The sequence below is a fragment of the Micromesistius poutassou genome (assembly GCF_964030765.1).
Source record: "Micromesistius poutassou genome assembly, chromosome: 2".
Lineage (NCBI taxonomy): Eukaryota > Metazoa > Chordata > Actinopteri > Gadiformes > Gadidae > Micromesistius > Micromesistius poutassou.
In genome coordinates, this window is record NC_140272.1 from 11,139,215 (window position 1) to 11,153,598 (window position 14,384).

At 42.7% G+C, this 14,384-nt stretch overlaps 1 protein-coding gene across 1 annotated transcript in view; it reads left to right on the plus strand.

Annotated features, from left to right (window-relative positions):
• Window positions 1-2,419: 2,419 nt before the first annotated feature.
• The window catches only part of LOC311339432 (keratin, type II cytoskeletal 8-like), a gene marked incomplete at both ends in the record, with an annotated part of 38,323 nt that continues 26,358 nt past the window's right edge, over window positions 2,420-14,384 (plus strand). The window contains 9 exons of the mRNA XM_084464823.1: window positions 2,420-2,785; window positions 3,221-3,429; window positions 3,540-3,600; window positions 3,696-3,791; window positions 3,906-4,070; window positions 4,201-4,326; window positions 4,442-4,662; window positions 4,778-4,840; window positions 4,996-5,051. Of these exons, the coding sequence (XP_084320949.1) occupies window positions 2,420-2,785; window positions 3,221-3,429; window positions 3,540-3,600; window positions 3,696-3,791; window positions 3,906-4,070; window positions 4,201-4,326; window positions 4,442-4,662; window positions 4,778-4,840; window positions 4,996-5,051 (1,363 nt within the window). The remainder of the gene's footprint in view (window positions 2,786-3,220; window positions 3,430-3,539; window positions 3,601-3,695; window positions 3,792-3,905; window positions 4,071-4,200; window positions 4,327-4,441; window positions 4,663-4,777; window positions 4,841-4,995; window positions 5,052-14,384) is intronic.

Below are 14,384 nucleotides of genomic sequence, written 5' to 3' on the forward strand. Positions count from 1 at the left end.
ATTTTGTAAATCCCATTGATTTCTGTTGGAAGACTCATTGCACGTTGGCCTGAAATGGAAAGGGGGGCTGTTTACGTTTGGTTGTAGTCTTTTCGTTCGGTTCTATCCCTACTGTTGAGATGGAGAACCAAACGAAAAGACTACAACCAAACGTAAACAGCCCCCCTTTCCGTTTCCGGCCAACAAGCAATGAGTCTTCCAACAGAAATCAATGGGATAACATTTTTATAATTGTAACGAGTAACAATTCAGCACATGAAAAATGTATTGGAGTAAAAGTATTAAAACTCATCAAAAATATGTAGTGAAGTAAAAGTGGAAGTAGGAGCCAATGAGAGATAGGAATGTATAGCAACTGTTTCCATGGAAAAAAACAAATGGGCTTAGTGAGCAAGCGTACCATAAAATTATGATAATGGTTGACATTAACAATACCACTTTTACATTTGAATATTGCCTTGTAAGGGTTGCAGCTGACTGAGGCCATGCTGAGGTTCTGCTGACGTCAGTCGCACACAGGATTTTGTTCGTAGCTCACTAGCTCCATCTATTGGTTTGGACTCTTCTCGTTCAGTCAGTCACTCGTTCTTGGCTTGTAGGCTGTAGCCCAGAGTGATAAGGCTCTGCTGTAGCCTATGCTAAAAGGGGACTTGAAACCTTTTCATCAATAAAACATTTCTGCCAAGATTTAAACATGTTTATCGGCATATGGGGTCTTTATTTCTTTATTTTGTAGCCTTTGCTGAGTGAACAAAAATAAAAAAATAAGACAATAAATTATCTGATTTAGCCGTATAGTCTACTCTTTTATTTACCTTCAACACATGTCAATTTAATGTCAAGGTGAATATACACATTAGCCACTGTTGTGTTGTCTACAAGTACACATAATCATGAAGTTGCAGCTAAGTTTTTGCCTTGAACTACTGTGTTGTGTTGATCGTTTGCACGATTGTTTAAGAAGAGGAGCTGAGAACTGTGCATTCCATGATTCACCGCTAAAGACGTTGTACCGGAAACGCGTCTGAACGAACGAACGAACCATTCTGAACGATTCTAATAAGGGCTTTCCAAGAGAGAGTATGAGCGTGAGGACAATACAGACTTTCAACCTGCCCTTGCCTGACTGGAGAGACCACACGGCAGTGTTGCTCAACTTCAGCCTCCTGACATCGGCCTCTGCAGCTCACCATCATGAAAACCCATTTAGCATCTCAATAACTATCAGAACAACGTGGCTACACAGTGGTTGTGTTGTTCACAAAAAGGGGTTTGGGATACACTCAAATTATAGCTCTTAAATATTACATACAGCACCTTTGATGTGTGTGCTTCAGAAGGCCCTGCTGTAAGTAATGCTGGAGCAGGGAATTCTGTGCATTTTATATGGATCTATCAAATTGCATGCATCACGATGGTAAAATAAAAGGCTGTACTGATCAAGTGATTGTACAATGACTATAAATATAACATTTGTGTTTATGTGTGTGAAAGGCAGGCATTTCTTTCTTGATAAACCATAAGATGTTGTATCTCCTTTCTGGACTCTCTGTCGAAACACCCACACATGAACAGACACAGACACACACACACACACACACACACACACACACACACACATATTGTCTCGCTGTGCCACAAAGTATTACTGCTTCAAAGGTGTTTTTTATGGTGCTATACATCATGGAGTACACTGAGAAGTCTACGAGAACCATCAAACCAAAAATTGCAGGTTTTCAGGTTTTTATAAGACTAGGTTCTTACAATTATAATCTGTAAATCAGAGCCGGTAAACAGCTTTGAACACAACAATTTATAGAATTCTTCTAATAGCGTGAAAGGAGGGGGAACTTGACAGCAAAGTGCCATACCAGAGTAAAAATGAACGGAATGTGTTTCTGAAAATGTGGAAGAATGAAACAGATGCAGCACCCATGCAAAGACACTAATATTTTTCAAATGTTCAAATCTTATTTTATTTACAAACTTACATTTGCAGGTTTGTTTAATTTTGGAAACTGCACAGAACAGATTTTTTTTTTTTTTTTCGATTTGTTTGTATTAACATGGCCTATTAAAATACAGGACATGGTATCTGTTGCATAAAATAACTTAAAGAAGAAAATTCCTGCCAATCCCTCCCTACCTGTTTTACAGGACCGGCCACTCCGGCCCCTACCCCGCCTGAGGCCGAGGGAGGTACACTGCAAGGTGGACAGAAGAAAAAGGTGAGGGTAAGCAACAGGTGGAGGCCCCACCCCCGCTGCCTCTCCACAACTATAAATAGTGAACACAGCCAGTAAGGAAGTCACTCACAGGGTCTTTACTCTCCTTTGGAAGCCTTCCTGCCTCCTGTCCTCCTCCAGCAGCAGAATTTCGGCTTTTTAAACCAGAGTCAACCACCCTTAAAACCGCAACCATGAGCAGAAGCTTCAGCGCCAAGTCCTACTCTGGACCAGCCAGGAGCACCGTGGTGTCCCGCAGCATCCGATCTGGGTCTGGAGGCTTTGGAAACAACCAGGGCAGTAGCTACAGCGTCAGAAGCTCCAACTGTGGTGGAGTCGGCAGTGGATTCGGCAGCGGTGGCGGTTCATTCTCCAGCGGTGGCGGATCATATGGCGACGGTGCCGGTTACATGAACCAGACCATCACACCTGTGACAGTCAACAAGAGCCTCCTGGCCCCCGTCAGTGTGGACATCGACCCCCTGATCCAGGCCGTCCGCACCCAGGAGAAGGACCAGATCAAGACCCTGAACAACCGCTTCGCCTCCTTCATCGACAAGGTAAGTGGATCAGGGCCGTTCATCATCATTCGTTCCCTTTCCTGTTGACTGGGACTGCAGCCCACACTGTGTGCTCCGCTTGCATACAGGTGTTTGTGTGCTTACAGGCCTGTGTGCATACAAGCCAGTGTCAGCAGCCAAAAGAACGTCTTAAAACATCACTCCATTGTAGCTTCTGTGTAAAAAGAAAAGTATATAGTTTGTTGCTGCTTTTTGAAGTTGCTTAAGAGAGGATATTTCTACGCAATGTCCCTGGGTTTCCTTTGCGATGTTCTTTTGCTGTTGGAGGGGGGATTTATGTGGCAACACAGAATGACCATTGCATCAGAAAACCACTCAACATTTTGGAATCCCCGCTTTCAGTATTTCTGTGTATTATTTTGATCATTTTGAAACAGTTGTAATGCAACTGCTACCTTCGGTGTGGCTCTGCAGGTGCGCTTCCTGGAGCAGCAGAACAAGATGCTGGAGACCAAGTGGAAGCTGCTCCAGGAACAGACCACCGCACACTCCAACATTGACTCCATGTTCGAGGCCTACATCTCCAACCTGCGCAGACAGCTGGACGGCCTGGGCAATGAGAAGATGAAGCTGGAGGGAGAGCTGAGGAACATGCAGGGCAATGTGGAGGACTTCAAGAACAAGTGAGTTTTTTTTGGGCAAACCAATACAGCAAGATCTTACCACACTTGAATCACCTTGTGGCCAAGCAAAAGAGTAAGCTTGTTTAAAATGTTGGTTTGTTCCTCTAAAGGTATGAAGATGAAATCAACAAGCGTGCCACATCTGAGAATGAGTTTGTGCTGATGAAGAAGGTAGGGATGGAGGAGCAAAACAACTGGGGTAGCTCAATAAGACGTCCATTCAAGTGATTCAATCGGTGTGACGTTTGAAATGATTCTCTTTCCAGGATGTCGATGGTGCCTACATGAACAAGGTGGAGCTGGAGGCTAAGGTTGACGCACTTCAGGATGAGATCAACTTCCTCAGGGCCATCTACGAGACCGTACGTCATTTACCAATGTGTTATTTCAAAGGGGCACAAACCATGCAATAATGATTGAAAACAAGGTAAAGGACAGTATTTAACAACTGTTTCAACATTATTTGGAATATTCAGGAGCTCCGTGAGCTGCAGAGCCAGATCAAGGACACCTCAGTCATCGTGGAGATGGACAACAGCCGGAGCCTGGACATGGACTCCATCGTCGCCGAAGTGCGTGCTCAGTATGAGGACATCGCCAACCGCAGCCGAGCAGAGGCCGAGGACTGGTACAAACAGAAGGTGAGGAAAAATTCTAGGGAACTTTGGTTAGTCCGGTCAGCACAATGACACACGTGATTAAATAGTGCCACGGGTCTTTTGTTTTGTTTTTTGAACGATTTGATTTAAGGTTCCTTTTTTCTTCTTCTAGTATGAGGAGATGTCGAACTCTGCTGGCCAGTACGGGGAGGACCTTCGCTCAACAAAGGCTGAGATGGCCGAGCTGAACCGCATGATCGTCCGCCTTCAGAACGAAATCGAGTCCGTCAAGACACAGGTAATGTAGCACCACCCCTCTGTCTGTATATTCGCTACCATTCCTCAGACAATACGAATCTGTGACATCTGAAAAATACCTGTCTAAATAATTGTCATCATACTTCCACCTCCAGAGGGCTTCCCTGGAAGCACAGATCGCAGAGGCTGAGGAGCGCGGTGAGATGGCAGTGAAGGACGCCAAGCTCCGCATCAGAGACCTGGAGGATGCCCTCCAGAGAGCCAAGCAGGACATGGCCCGCCAGGTGCGCGAGTACCAGGAGCTGATGAACGTCAAGCTGGCCCTGGACATTGAGATCGCCACCTACAGGAAGCTCCTGGAAGGAGAGGAGGACAGGTACAGTACAACTGAGATTACAGTAAACCAGAAATCAACCGAAGAATTTCAAAAACAGGATCCCAGATTTTTTGGGGAATTTTGAATCTAATATATCAAATCATTCGTTCAACAGGCTGACAGCTGGTGGCCCCTCTCACACAGTCCACGTGCAGCAGACCAGCGGTGGCAGCAGTAAGTGCTCCTACTTAACAACACTACATTCATCAGCAGCCAATTCAAATAATCAATAGACCATGACATAGAAACATTTTGGATTTAGTGAACTCCATTTAACTGCCAGATGTCCATATTTTGATCCTTTTTGTTTGCTTGGTCCATAGACTACACCAGCGGCAGCTCTGGCGGAAGCTTTGGATACGGTGGTGGCAGCAGCAGCGGATACAGTGGTAAATCCTCCAGCTCACCTGTGAGCAGGAGGGCATATTAAAAGAAGTACCTGATCCTGCTACTCATCAAAGTTTGACCCGAGACACCGCTGTCTGTGGGGCTATTCCATCTACCAATAGGCAGTTACAATGGAAAGGGATCAGTCACTAGTGATCTAGAACAAATTTATTATAAGTAATGTTACAAACTGCCATGGATTTGGCTTCTAGGATCATTAGTGACTATCTTAATTGCACTGTGCAATATCCATGACAGGAGGTTCTGAAGATATATACCAACAAAAAAACAGGCTTGATAACCACAGATGTTTACTTTCTGCACTGACATTTGACTACTAATGAATCCCATTAACATCAATTGAAAAGCTTACCAAAAGAAATTTGAGACCAGTTTTATTTTTCAGCGGCTTTTGAAATGTACGCCAAAGTGGAATGAAATAAATCTGTGAACTAAAATCATTGTGTTTTGCTGTCTTTTGGCTTGCTAATACAATACTTGACCTACAGCATCGCTTTAGCCTTTGGCATTCAATCTAGACTTAAACATCAAATGAGGATATTTGTATATTGGAATAGTTTTGAATGAGTGACTTGGATCACCTGTACAGTATTTGCCCATTTTCATTACTCATTGCCAGACCCTAAAGCTATCTAGATCTGTCTGGATTTCTGGTCTGGATTTCCAAGCTAGGTTACCACCAGCATAACAGGTAAACAGGATAAAAATCCCAAAATATTGATTAATTATAAATCTTATATTTGTATAGTTAATACAAAACAATAAGTTAGCTTTTGACCTCAAATTGGTATCATCACGGGTTACTCAAGCAGGGTAGTCCTGACTACATTTGATCAGGGCTATTATTAATTATAAGTAGGCCCAGCAGAACGGACTTAGCAGAAATTGTATATAATATTCTCAAGTATCTTTTAATAATAATATAAATATATATATACTTTTAATAATACAATGACATTTTTTTTTGTTTGTTTTACTAGCCCCAATGGGTGGAGGCTGCATGTTATACTTGCTAGCTATCAAGCCATAACCTGACTCACCAGATGAATTTCGCTCCGCCTAGCTCCACTCATCCATCTGGGATCGCTCCATTGAAGAGGTGCTTTAGAAGGCTGGGCCTTATCAAAAATCATTGCATATGTTTGGATAAACCACTTCTCCGTCATATTTATTGACGTGCTACTTCAACCACTCACATCGAAACCAACCTGTTGGGCTCTACCATTTTCTGGTAGTCCCCAAATACCTCCCAACGGGAGCGATCCTAGATGGATGAGTGGCGCAAGGCGGGACAGAAATTCATCTGGCGAGAGTCAGGTTAACCAAGCCGAGCTACCATGAAAAATCCGGACTATGCTATCTCACTGCTACACGGTAATTTAATTATGTGCATTTGTAGAACAGACACTCAAATAGTGCCGAGAAACAAACAAAATTGTTTCAAATCCGTGTTCACAAGCCACTGCGCCTGCACAGGCTCACTCACATGTGCGCATTTCGAGTTCCAAGGTGCTGCGTTTCTGGCGGTGAGGAATTCTAAGCTCTGAGGGCATGGCACATTTCAATAAGTAGGGAGTGTAATAAGTGTATGATAGTGGTAGGGGTGTGTTCGCCACGATTTAGAGCTATCAGCCTATTTGGCTAGCTGTTAACAAACATTATCATGGGGGAAACAGTTCCCTATCTGGCCACGAAAAAAACTGCAGCAATTGAACACGTAATTGACAGCTTAATCAAGAGGGCGAGCTGATGAGAGCAAACTATGTTTACTCATTCTTGACAGTGAGGCGGAGTCATAAATGGTTGAATAACACTGCCTGCTCCCAGAGACAAAACATTGGTGTAACTTGATCAGGATGGTGTACGCTGGCTGAATACTGTAGCGACCTTGGGTGTGGTCGCCTTGTTCCTGCTTGGCTCTCCAGAGAGCCAAGGCAGCAGCAGCGGATACAGTGGTAAATCCTCCAGCTCACCTGTGAGCAGGAGCAGGGGCGGACCTACCATTAGGCAAACACAGGCAATTGCCTGGGGCCCCGAGATTTCCAGGGGCCCCCAAACGTCTCATACAAAATTTATTAATAAAGTTTTCTTCGATTTAAAGCAATTATTTTTTTTTTTGTCTTAATTCGCACGCTTAAAAATCCATAAAAATGCTTAATCTATCATGATCTTTTGACTGCCCCCCCCCCCTCCCTTCTCATGCAATGGACAATTCCATGTTACTGCGCATGTGCAGGCTTGATTCAGGAAGACGGTACCAAAACAAACTAGTTGGCGCGGGTTGAGAAAATGAAGCAGAGTTATACGATATATATATATATATATATATATATACAGAATACAGTGCAGAACGAGAATGTGGAGGGCCCCAATGACTGGGTTTGCCTTGGGCCCCCAAATGACTAAGTACGCCCCTGAGCAGGAGGGCATATTAAAAGAAGTACCTGATCGCCACTATACTTTTAAAATGTTGGTCCATTGCAGTTAATTACATTTAAGGTTCTGGGACCATTTTGTAGTGTATATGGAATCTCATGCTACGTCAATTGACCAGATACACACCCCTTTAATCAGCATCTTACCTGGAAACATAAACTCTCCGAAACCACCAACAACGTCTTAACATCCATTTCACATTTCAGGTAAGATTTCAAAGTAGTGGCAACTTATACAGGTGATGTTACTTGCATGGGAAGTACGGTAACGCTGTCCCCTCCCCTTAACCCTTTATGCCCATACTGCTGCAGAGCGTTTAGTTAATAATCCTTCCTCTCTGTCCCCACCGACACGTTACATGTGCCCTTTGGTGACGTCTAATTAGACCCTACCGAGAGTATGAGCGTGAGGACAACTTTCAACCTGCCCCTTGCCTGACTGGAGAGACCACACGGGGGCAGTGTTGCTCAACTTAAGCCTCCTCGACGGCAGCCTCTGCAGCACACCATCATGAAAACCCATTTAGCATCTCAATAACGATCAGACCCACAACATGGCTACAAAGTGGTTGTTCACAAAAAGGGGTTTGAAATACATGGAAAAGGCGTTGGTTAGGCAATTTATTTTAAAAGCATCTCGATAACTGTTTAAATTGTCTTTACAGCAATCAACTGACTTGATCCAGAATCAGTGGCTGTCCCAGGCCTGTAATAATGACTTTGTTTGTCGGCCTACATTTATGCCATATGGTTAGGTTAAGGCAATACAACTACTTTGTTAGGTTAGGCAACTACTTAGTTATGTCTAGGCAACACAACTAATTTGTTATGTTTAGGCAACACAACTACTTGTTTAGGTTAGAACAAATCTAGGCTGCTTGGTCAGGTTTAGACATTACAGGTTTAGACTATAGGGAGGCCTGAAGGGAAGGGTGGATTTCAGTTGGATACTTTCAAAAGCTTACTCTGGTGTCTCCAAATTGTCTACCCTGTTTCATAAACATTATTTTAAATATATACAGTATATATATGTATTATTTATATATATATATTGCCTAAACTGGAGGGTTGTTTCATGGGAGTGGTTGTTACCCTATCAGCTATGTAGCCTTGAATAATTGAGCTACTTTGGCCTATCAATACTGAGAGTCAGATGTGGATCATCGCAGGCTGTAGCAGTGTGTGTGTGTGTGCGTGCGTGCGTGTGTGTGTGTGTCTACAACATTATAATATCTAAAGAAACACAAAAAAGATTTCTGTTCTGATCAAAACTTTTTCTTTTATTCCTTCACAAACATTTTATTCCTTCACTTTTATTCCTTCATTCATAAATGATGCAGACTTACATCCTATTCGTCCAACCTATTGTGGCAGGCAGAGCCCTTTCTGGGCTCTCTGTCGAAACACCCACACATGAACAAACACAGCCACAGGCCCCGTCCCCATGGAAACTATTTTTTTGTGAAAACGCACAAGTCTTGTGCGTTTGGTCCAACCGTCCAGACGGATCCGCCGTTTTCGGTCCCTAAGCACACTTGTCCCAGGGTGAAAAAGAGAAATACGGCCCTATGTGTTTTTGTGTTAGGATTCGTGTGGACGCCAGATACACAAATGATGATGTCATCATCCCCACAACAAGCTGGCAATGTTAGATTTCCGTCTAATTTGTTTTGTTTGATTTGATTTGTATTATTTTTGTAGCTTTAAATACAGCCCCTTGGTAAATGTAATTACTAACTGTACATTAAAAAGTATTTTCTGCTCAATCTACAAGGTTTAACAACTGCTTTCTCCTCCTTGACTGTATGTTTGTATACAGTGTGCAGGCTTGATATGCATGCTCTGCCTTGGGGGTATTCCATCAACCAAGCTAAACCCAAAGCCGGGCTTATTTTGCTTAGCCTGGCATCTTTCAGCTAGATTTGCGTTCCATCAATGTGGCTTAACTGTGTGTTCACACCGCACTTTGTCCCATTTCGCCTATTCGCGCGAATAGGCGAATGTTGCCGCGCGACAAATCATAATCTGTCGCTGTGCATTTTTGTGTGCATTCGCGGGGCGAATTTTTTTTTTGCCTGACAACGGTCATTCATGCCAATTCATTCTCATCAACCATGGCCGAGATGTGTGTCTGTACCTGTTGTGGAAGAGGGAGAGCCCGTCGTTTATGGGTTAATAATATAATCCGGAGGCGCACACCGCTTTGTGCCGTGATATTATATATATCGTATATATTATATGATATAGATATTTATATATTATATGTAGATATAGAGCGGGAGTCGCAAACGGCAACAATCACTTTCTCCTCCAAGCTGCGGTTCACTGAACGGTTGAACGGTGATTGGCTGTTTTACGTTACTTCACCCAGGGAGTGAACTGATTGGCTGTTACGTGACGTCACCCAGGGAGTGAACGCTGATTGGCTGTTTTACGTTACTTCACCCACGTTACCCACAGGGAGTGAACGCTGATTGGCTGTTTCAACGCGAATGCCGCGAAGAAGTTGAAATATTGCAACTTATTATTCGCGCCGCGAATAATTCGCGGCGCAAAATGAAAAATTTCGCGCTGTCAATCAAATCTTGTCGCGCGAATAGGCTAAAAAAAAATTCACCCGATTCGCGTCTCCACGTTCACTTAACATTGAAACGTGTCGCGGGGCGAAGTGCGGTGTGAACACACCTTAAGGGAATCTCCGCTAAGTAACCATGGCAACTTATCCGACCAAACAACCATCAAGCTAAACATAAAGCCGGGCTTCTTTCAGCTAGAGTTGCGTTCCATGAACGTCACTTAAGGGAATTTCCGCTAAGTAACCATGGCAATTTATCCGACCAAACTAACCTGGTCGGGAGCAGGTTAACTGTCAGGCTAACTTGAGCGGTGTTTCAGAGAAATCCATCTGTCAGCAACAATTGTACCATCAGAAGGTTCCGCCAAGCCTAGTCCTCACAATTTTGTCATAAATGTACATATATGAAGTACAAACAGCGTATATTTTCACTAAGGGTCTAAGATTAAATTACGCAAATGAAATAATTCAATGAATTGCTATCTATTATTACTGTGGCTATTTGTTCAACACATTTTTACACAAATCTATGTATTATCGCGTTATCAGTAATCAGCGACTGGGTGAATGGTCTAGCACTTGCCCTGTGATACGTGCGACCCGAGTTCGCGTCTAGACTAATGTGTAGTATTCTTGGCGTTGGCTTCATTTTGTAATTCCCTTTATTCATTTTATTAATTTTATTAATTCCCTAATTAAGAATATTCAAAGAAATGGAAAATAAATGGCATGAAAAGTTATTTGATTTCTCTAGTAATCCTTCCTATACTATTACTTGCTTCAATATTAAATTAAAATATGTTACGCTTAATACTACTTATGCATTCAACAGATCGCCGATTTTTGTGCCAGGCAGCCTCCCTGTTTCTATTAATGGTTACGGTGTTACCTTTTTGAGTTATTATATGCGTGTACTCCTCATAGACCTCCACAAGCAGCTTCTGTTCGCCGCTGGAAAAGATCCCGCTCGGTCCTTTTCGGACATTTGATCCATGATTCGACATTCACGGTTCTGGGCTGGTTACATATCTCGTGAACGTGCGTAATCCACGATAACGTGAGCCTGGTTTGAACTAACCTGAGCAATGCGCGGCTGAACTGCGTTGATGGAACGGCTTTAGCCTCAAGTGGAAGTTGGCGCTAGTTCTAACCAGGCTTAATCAACTAATCGCCGCTTTCGTTAGCGACTTTGATGGAATACCCCCCTTGTCTTCTTCTTTTTTTGGTGGAGAACCAGCGCAACAAAGAGACCTTGAATATGTACTACAGCGTATCTACAGCTAGATGCATTATGCAATGAGTCCGTCTTTACGGATAAATTCCTGAAACGCTGCCAAGGAAAACTGAGGGGAAAAGATAGTTTTCGGGGCCATAGACACACACACACACACACACACACACACACACACACACACACACACACACACACACACACACACACACACACACACACACACACACACACACACACACACACACACACACACACACACGTATTGTCTCACTGTGCCACAAAGTATTACTGCTTCAAATAGGCTTTTTTATGGTGCTATACATCATGGAGTAGGCCTACACTGAGAAGTTCCCGAGAACCATCAACCAAAAATCTCAGGTTTTCAGGTAGATACTTATTTAGTAGATTCTTACAATTACAAACTGTAATTCTGAGCCGGTGAATAGCTTTGAACACAATTTATATAATTTATATAATCATACCATACACAACATGGCAACAATTATATTGCCAAGGTTTTCTTAGCCAAGAATTTGTCAAATAAAATAAACGTGCTCAAACAGGTTGTGTTGACAGCAATAACACACATCCATTGTGCAAAATGTTCCTTTGTCTTTAGGCATCAATCAAGATGGCCACGGCATTAAAGCAACTGTTGTCAGTGCGCTTGCTCTGACTCAGTGCGTGCACATTAATCATCAAATCTTAAATACGTGGTTGTGTTTTACACAGACCTGTATTATTCACCACACACATCACTTCAAGTGATTGATTCTCCATGAGAATTAGCTTTTGTTTACTTTTTTGGGAGATTAAATGACCCAGAGGAAACAGACACAACACAGATAAACGTCACTTGTTTTACATTAGAAAATCTCACGTGCGAGAGACATTGGAATAGGATCAAAGTATACATTGAAAACAAACTAGATAATAAGTTTGTATGTATTTGATTATATTATCCAGTCTGAATTGATACAAATATTTAAATGATTCATCTCTATATAGATCTAGGCAAGGTATGCTAATTTTTTGGTGGCAAAGCTAAAATGTGACCAAAAAACTTTACATTTCTTAAAGCTTTGTCTGAACACTAACAACACAATGACCTCATACCCTGAGCGAAGCACTTAGATCAATAGACATTACACCGTCCACTGACCTCGACACTGTGTTCTATAGTGGTTGACATCGTCCTTGATTCTTGATGACAGAGAGTGACACTGGGTGCATGTTTAGGCAGCTGGCGTCACCTGACAGGCTCCATGAAACAGTCACAACGTAAGTCTCTCGTTGTTTGAGGAGGTGGTTGACCTGCTCGTCATATGTTTCCCTGCACATACATTTTTTTAATATAGATAATAATAAGAAAATAAAGACATATCATAGATACTTATAAAATGCAGCACTCTACTCATCTTATGTCATGTCAAAATAAATGATTTCTATGAATGTACATCTGTAAGATTATTATGATATAATATATAATATAGATATATTATGTCAAATGTATTTGTAATGTTTTGTTTGGAATCTCTCAACCCTTTAATATTAAATATAAGCTGGACGGATGCCCTAAGGGGACAAAACGAGTGACCAATGACCTCACACAAAAAAAAAGCACAATCAAAATGTTAGTGCACCAGTAAGTAGCCCATTATTTTATCTGTAGAAAAAAACCAGATAAACCACAAGAGCGTTTGAGTCCGCAGTGCATTAACCCCTGGCCCCCACCCCATTAGATCCTGGGCAGCTGCAGTCACATATTTTCAAGGGGATGTCACACCTTCTCTTACGGTCAGCTTTTTTTTTGACAACCACAGCACTGGGATTCCACTGTAAAGTGTACGGTAAAGTAAACACGAAACAAATGATCTGGGGTTGTACATTTCTTACATTTTTAAGCCATAATTCCAATTTTAGAGGGGTGACCGGATTGACCTGAAATCGAAAGGTTCTATCCGAAAATGCTGTAGTTTTGTGTTCTCATGGTGTGTTCCAGATGTCTCAGACACCAGCCTTCCGAGTTTCACTTGTGACGTCATTTCCTGTCTCGTAGCACTTATAGTGTTCCCGTTCGTCTTTGTGATTATGTCATGTCATTGGCTAGTCATTGTTATTGTTAGCTACATTAGCCTCTTAAGCAAACCAGCTCGAAAACGGACAACATAACTTTACATTGTATTGCACGCACAGCAAGACCGTGCAATGCATACATTGGTGACCGGAATAAAGTAGCAAGGTAATCAAGTGTGTAAGAGCATTTAAAATCAACATTAAAATGACCAACGTGGTACAAATACAAAGAAAATAAATCTCTTCACAGGTGCAGCCATTTTTGTTGAGAGCGTCATCACTCAGTACGTTTACATGCACAGCTTAATCAGATTAAAGCCATAGTTCGACTATGCTCCGCAATTGGACAACTGCAATTGTCCGGGTATACATGGCGGTGAGTAAATCGATTCATTGGCCGAAGCGTGTCATGCCCCGGTATGATAGGTGGCGCTGTGCCCATTTCCACTAGTGGTAATAGAGCCACCGGTTGACCTGTTTACGTCACCAGCAACAACAAACTCAGGCGGCATTCGAGAAAGATGTTTTCAGTAGACAGCTGTCAGTTCACTTCAGGTCCATATAATTTCTCCGACGCTCCATTGTTCCGACCTCTCGGTCATATGCGGACTCCTCCGGCTGCTCTGCCGGCAGAGGAGTCCGCATATGTCGTTTTTGTGCACGATATGACAACAACCATGTTTTCACCTCTCAATCTGGGAATTCAGTCACAATTATTATCAATCACCTGATGCTCCATTCAGTGACACATACTTTTTCTCCATTACTACATTTGGATTAGAATCTCTGAGCAGAGTATGCATTGCCATGGACATCCTATGGCTGGTTTTCCCTTGTGCGACAGAGAAAGAGGAGACAGTGGTGGTGGAGGAGGAGGAGGAGAGGGGTGTCTCCATCGTCAGTGACTAGGTGGTCTGTCTCAGGACACGTGGAGGCGGTGGGACCGACAAACGGACGGACGCGGGCGAGATGACAGATTGCCTATGCCAAGGGG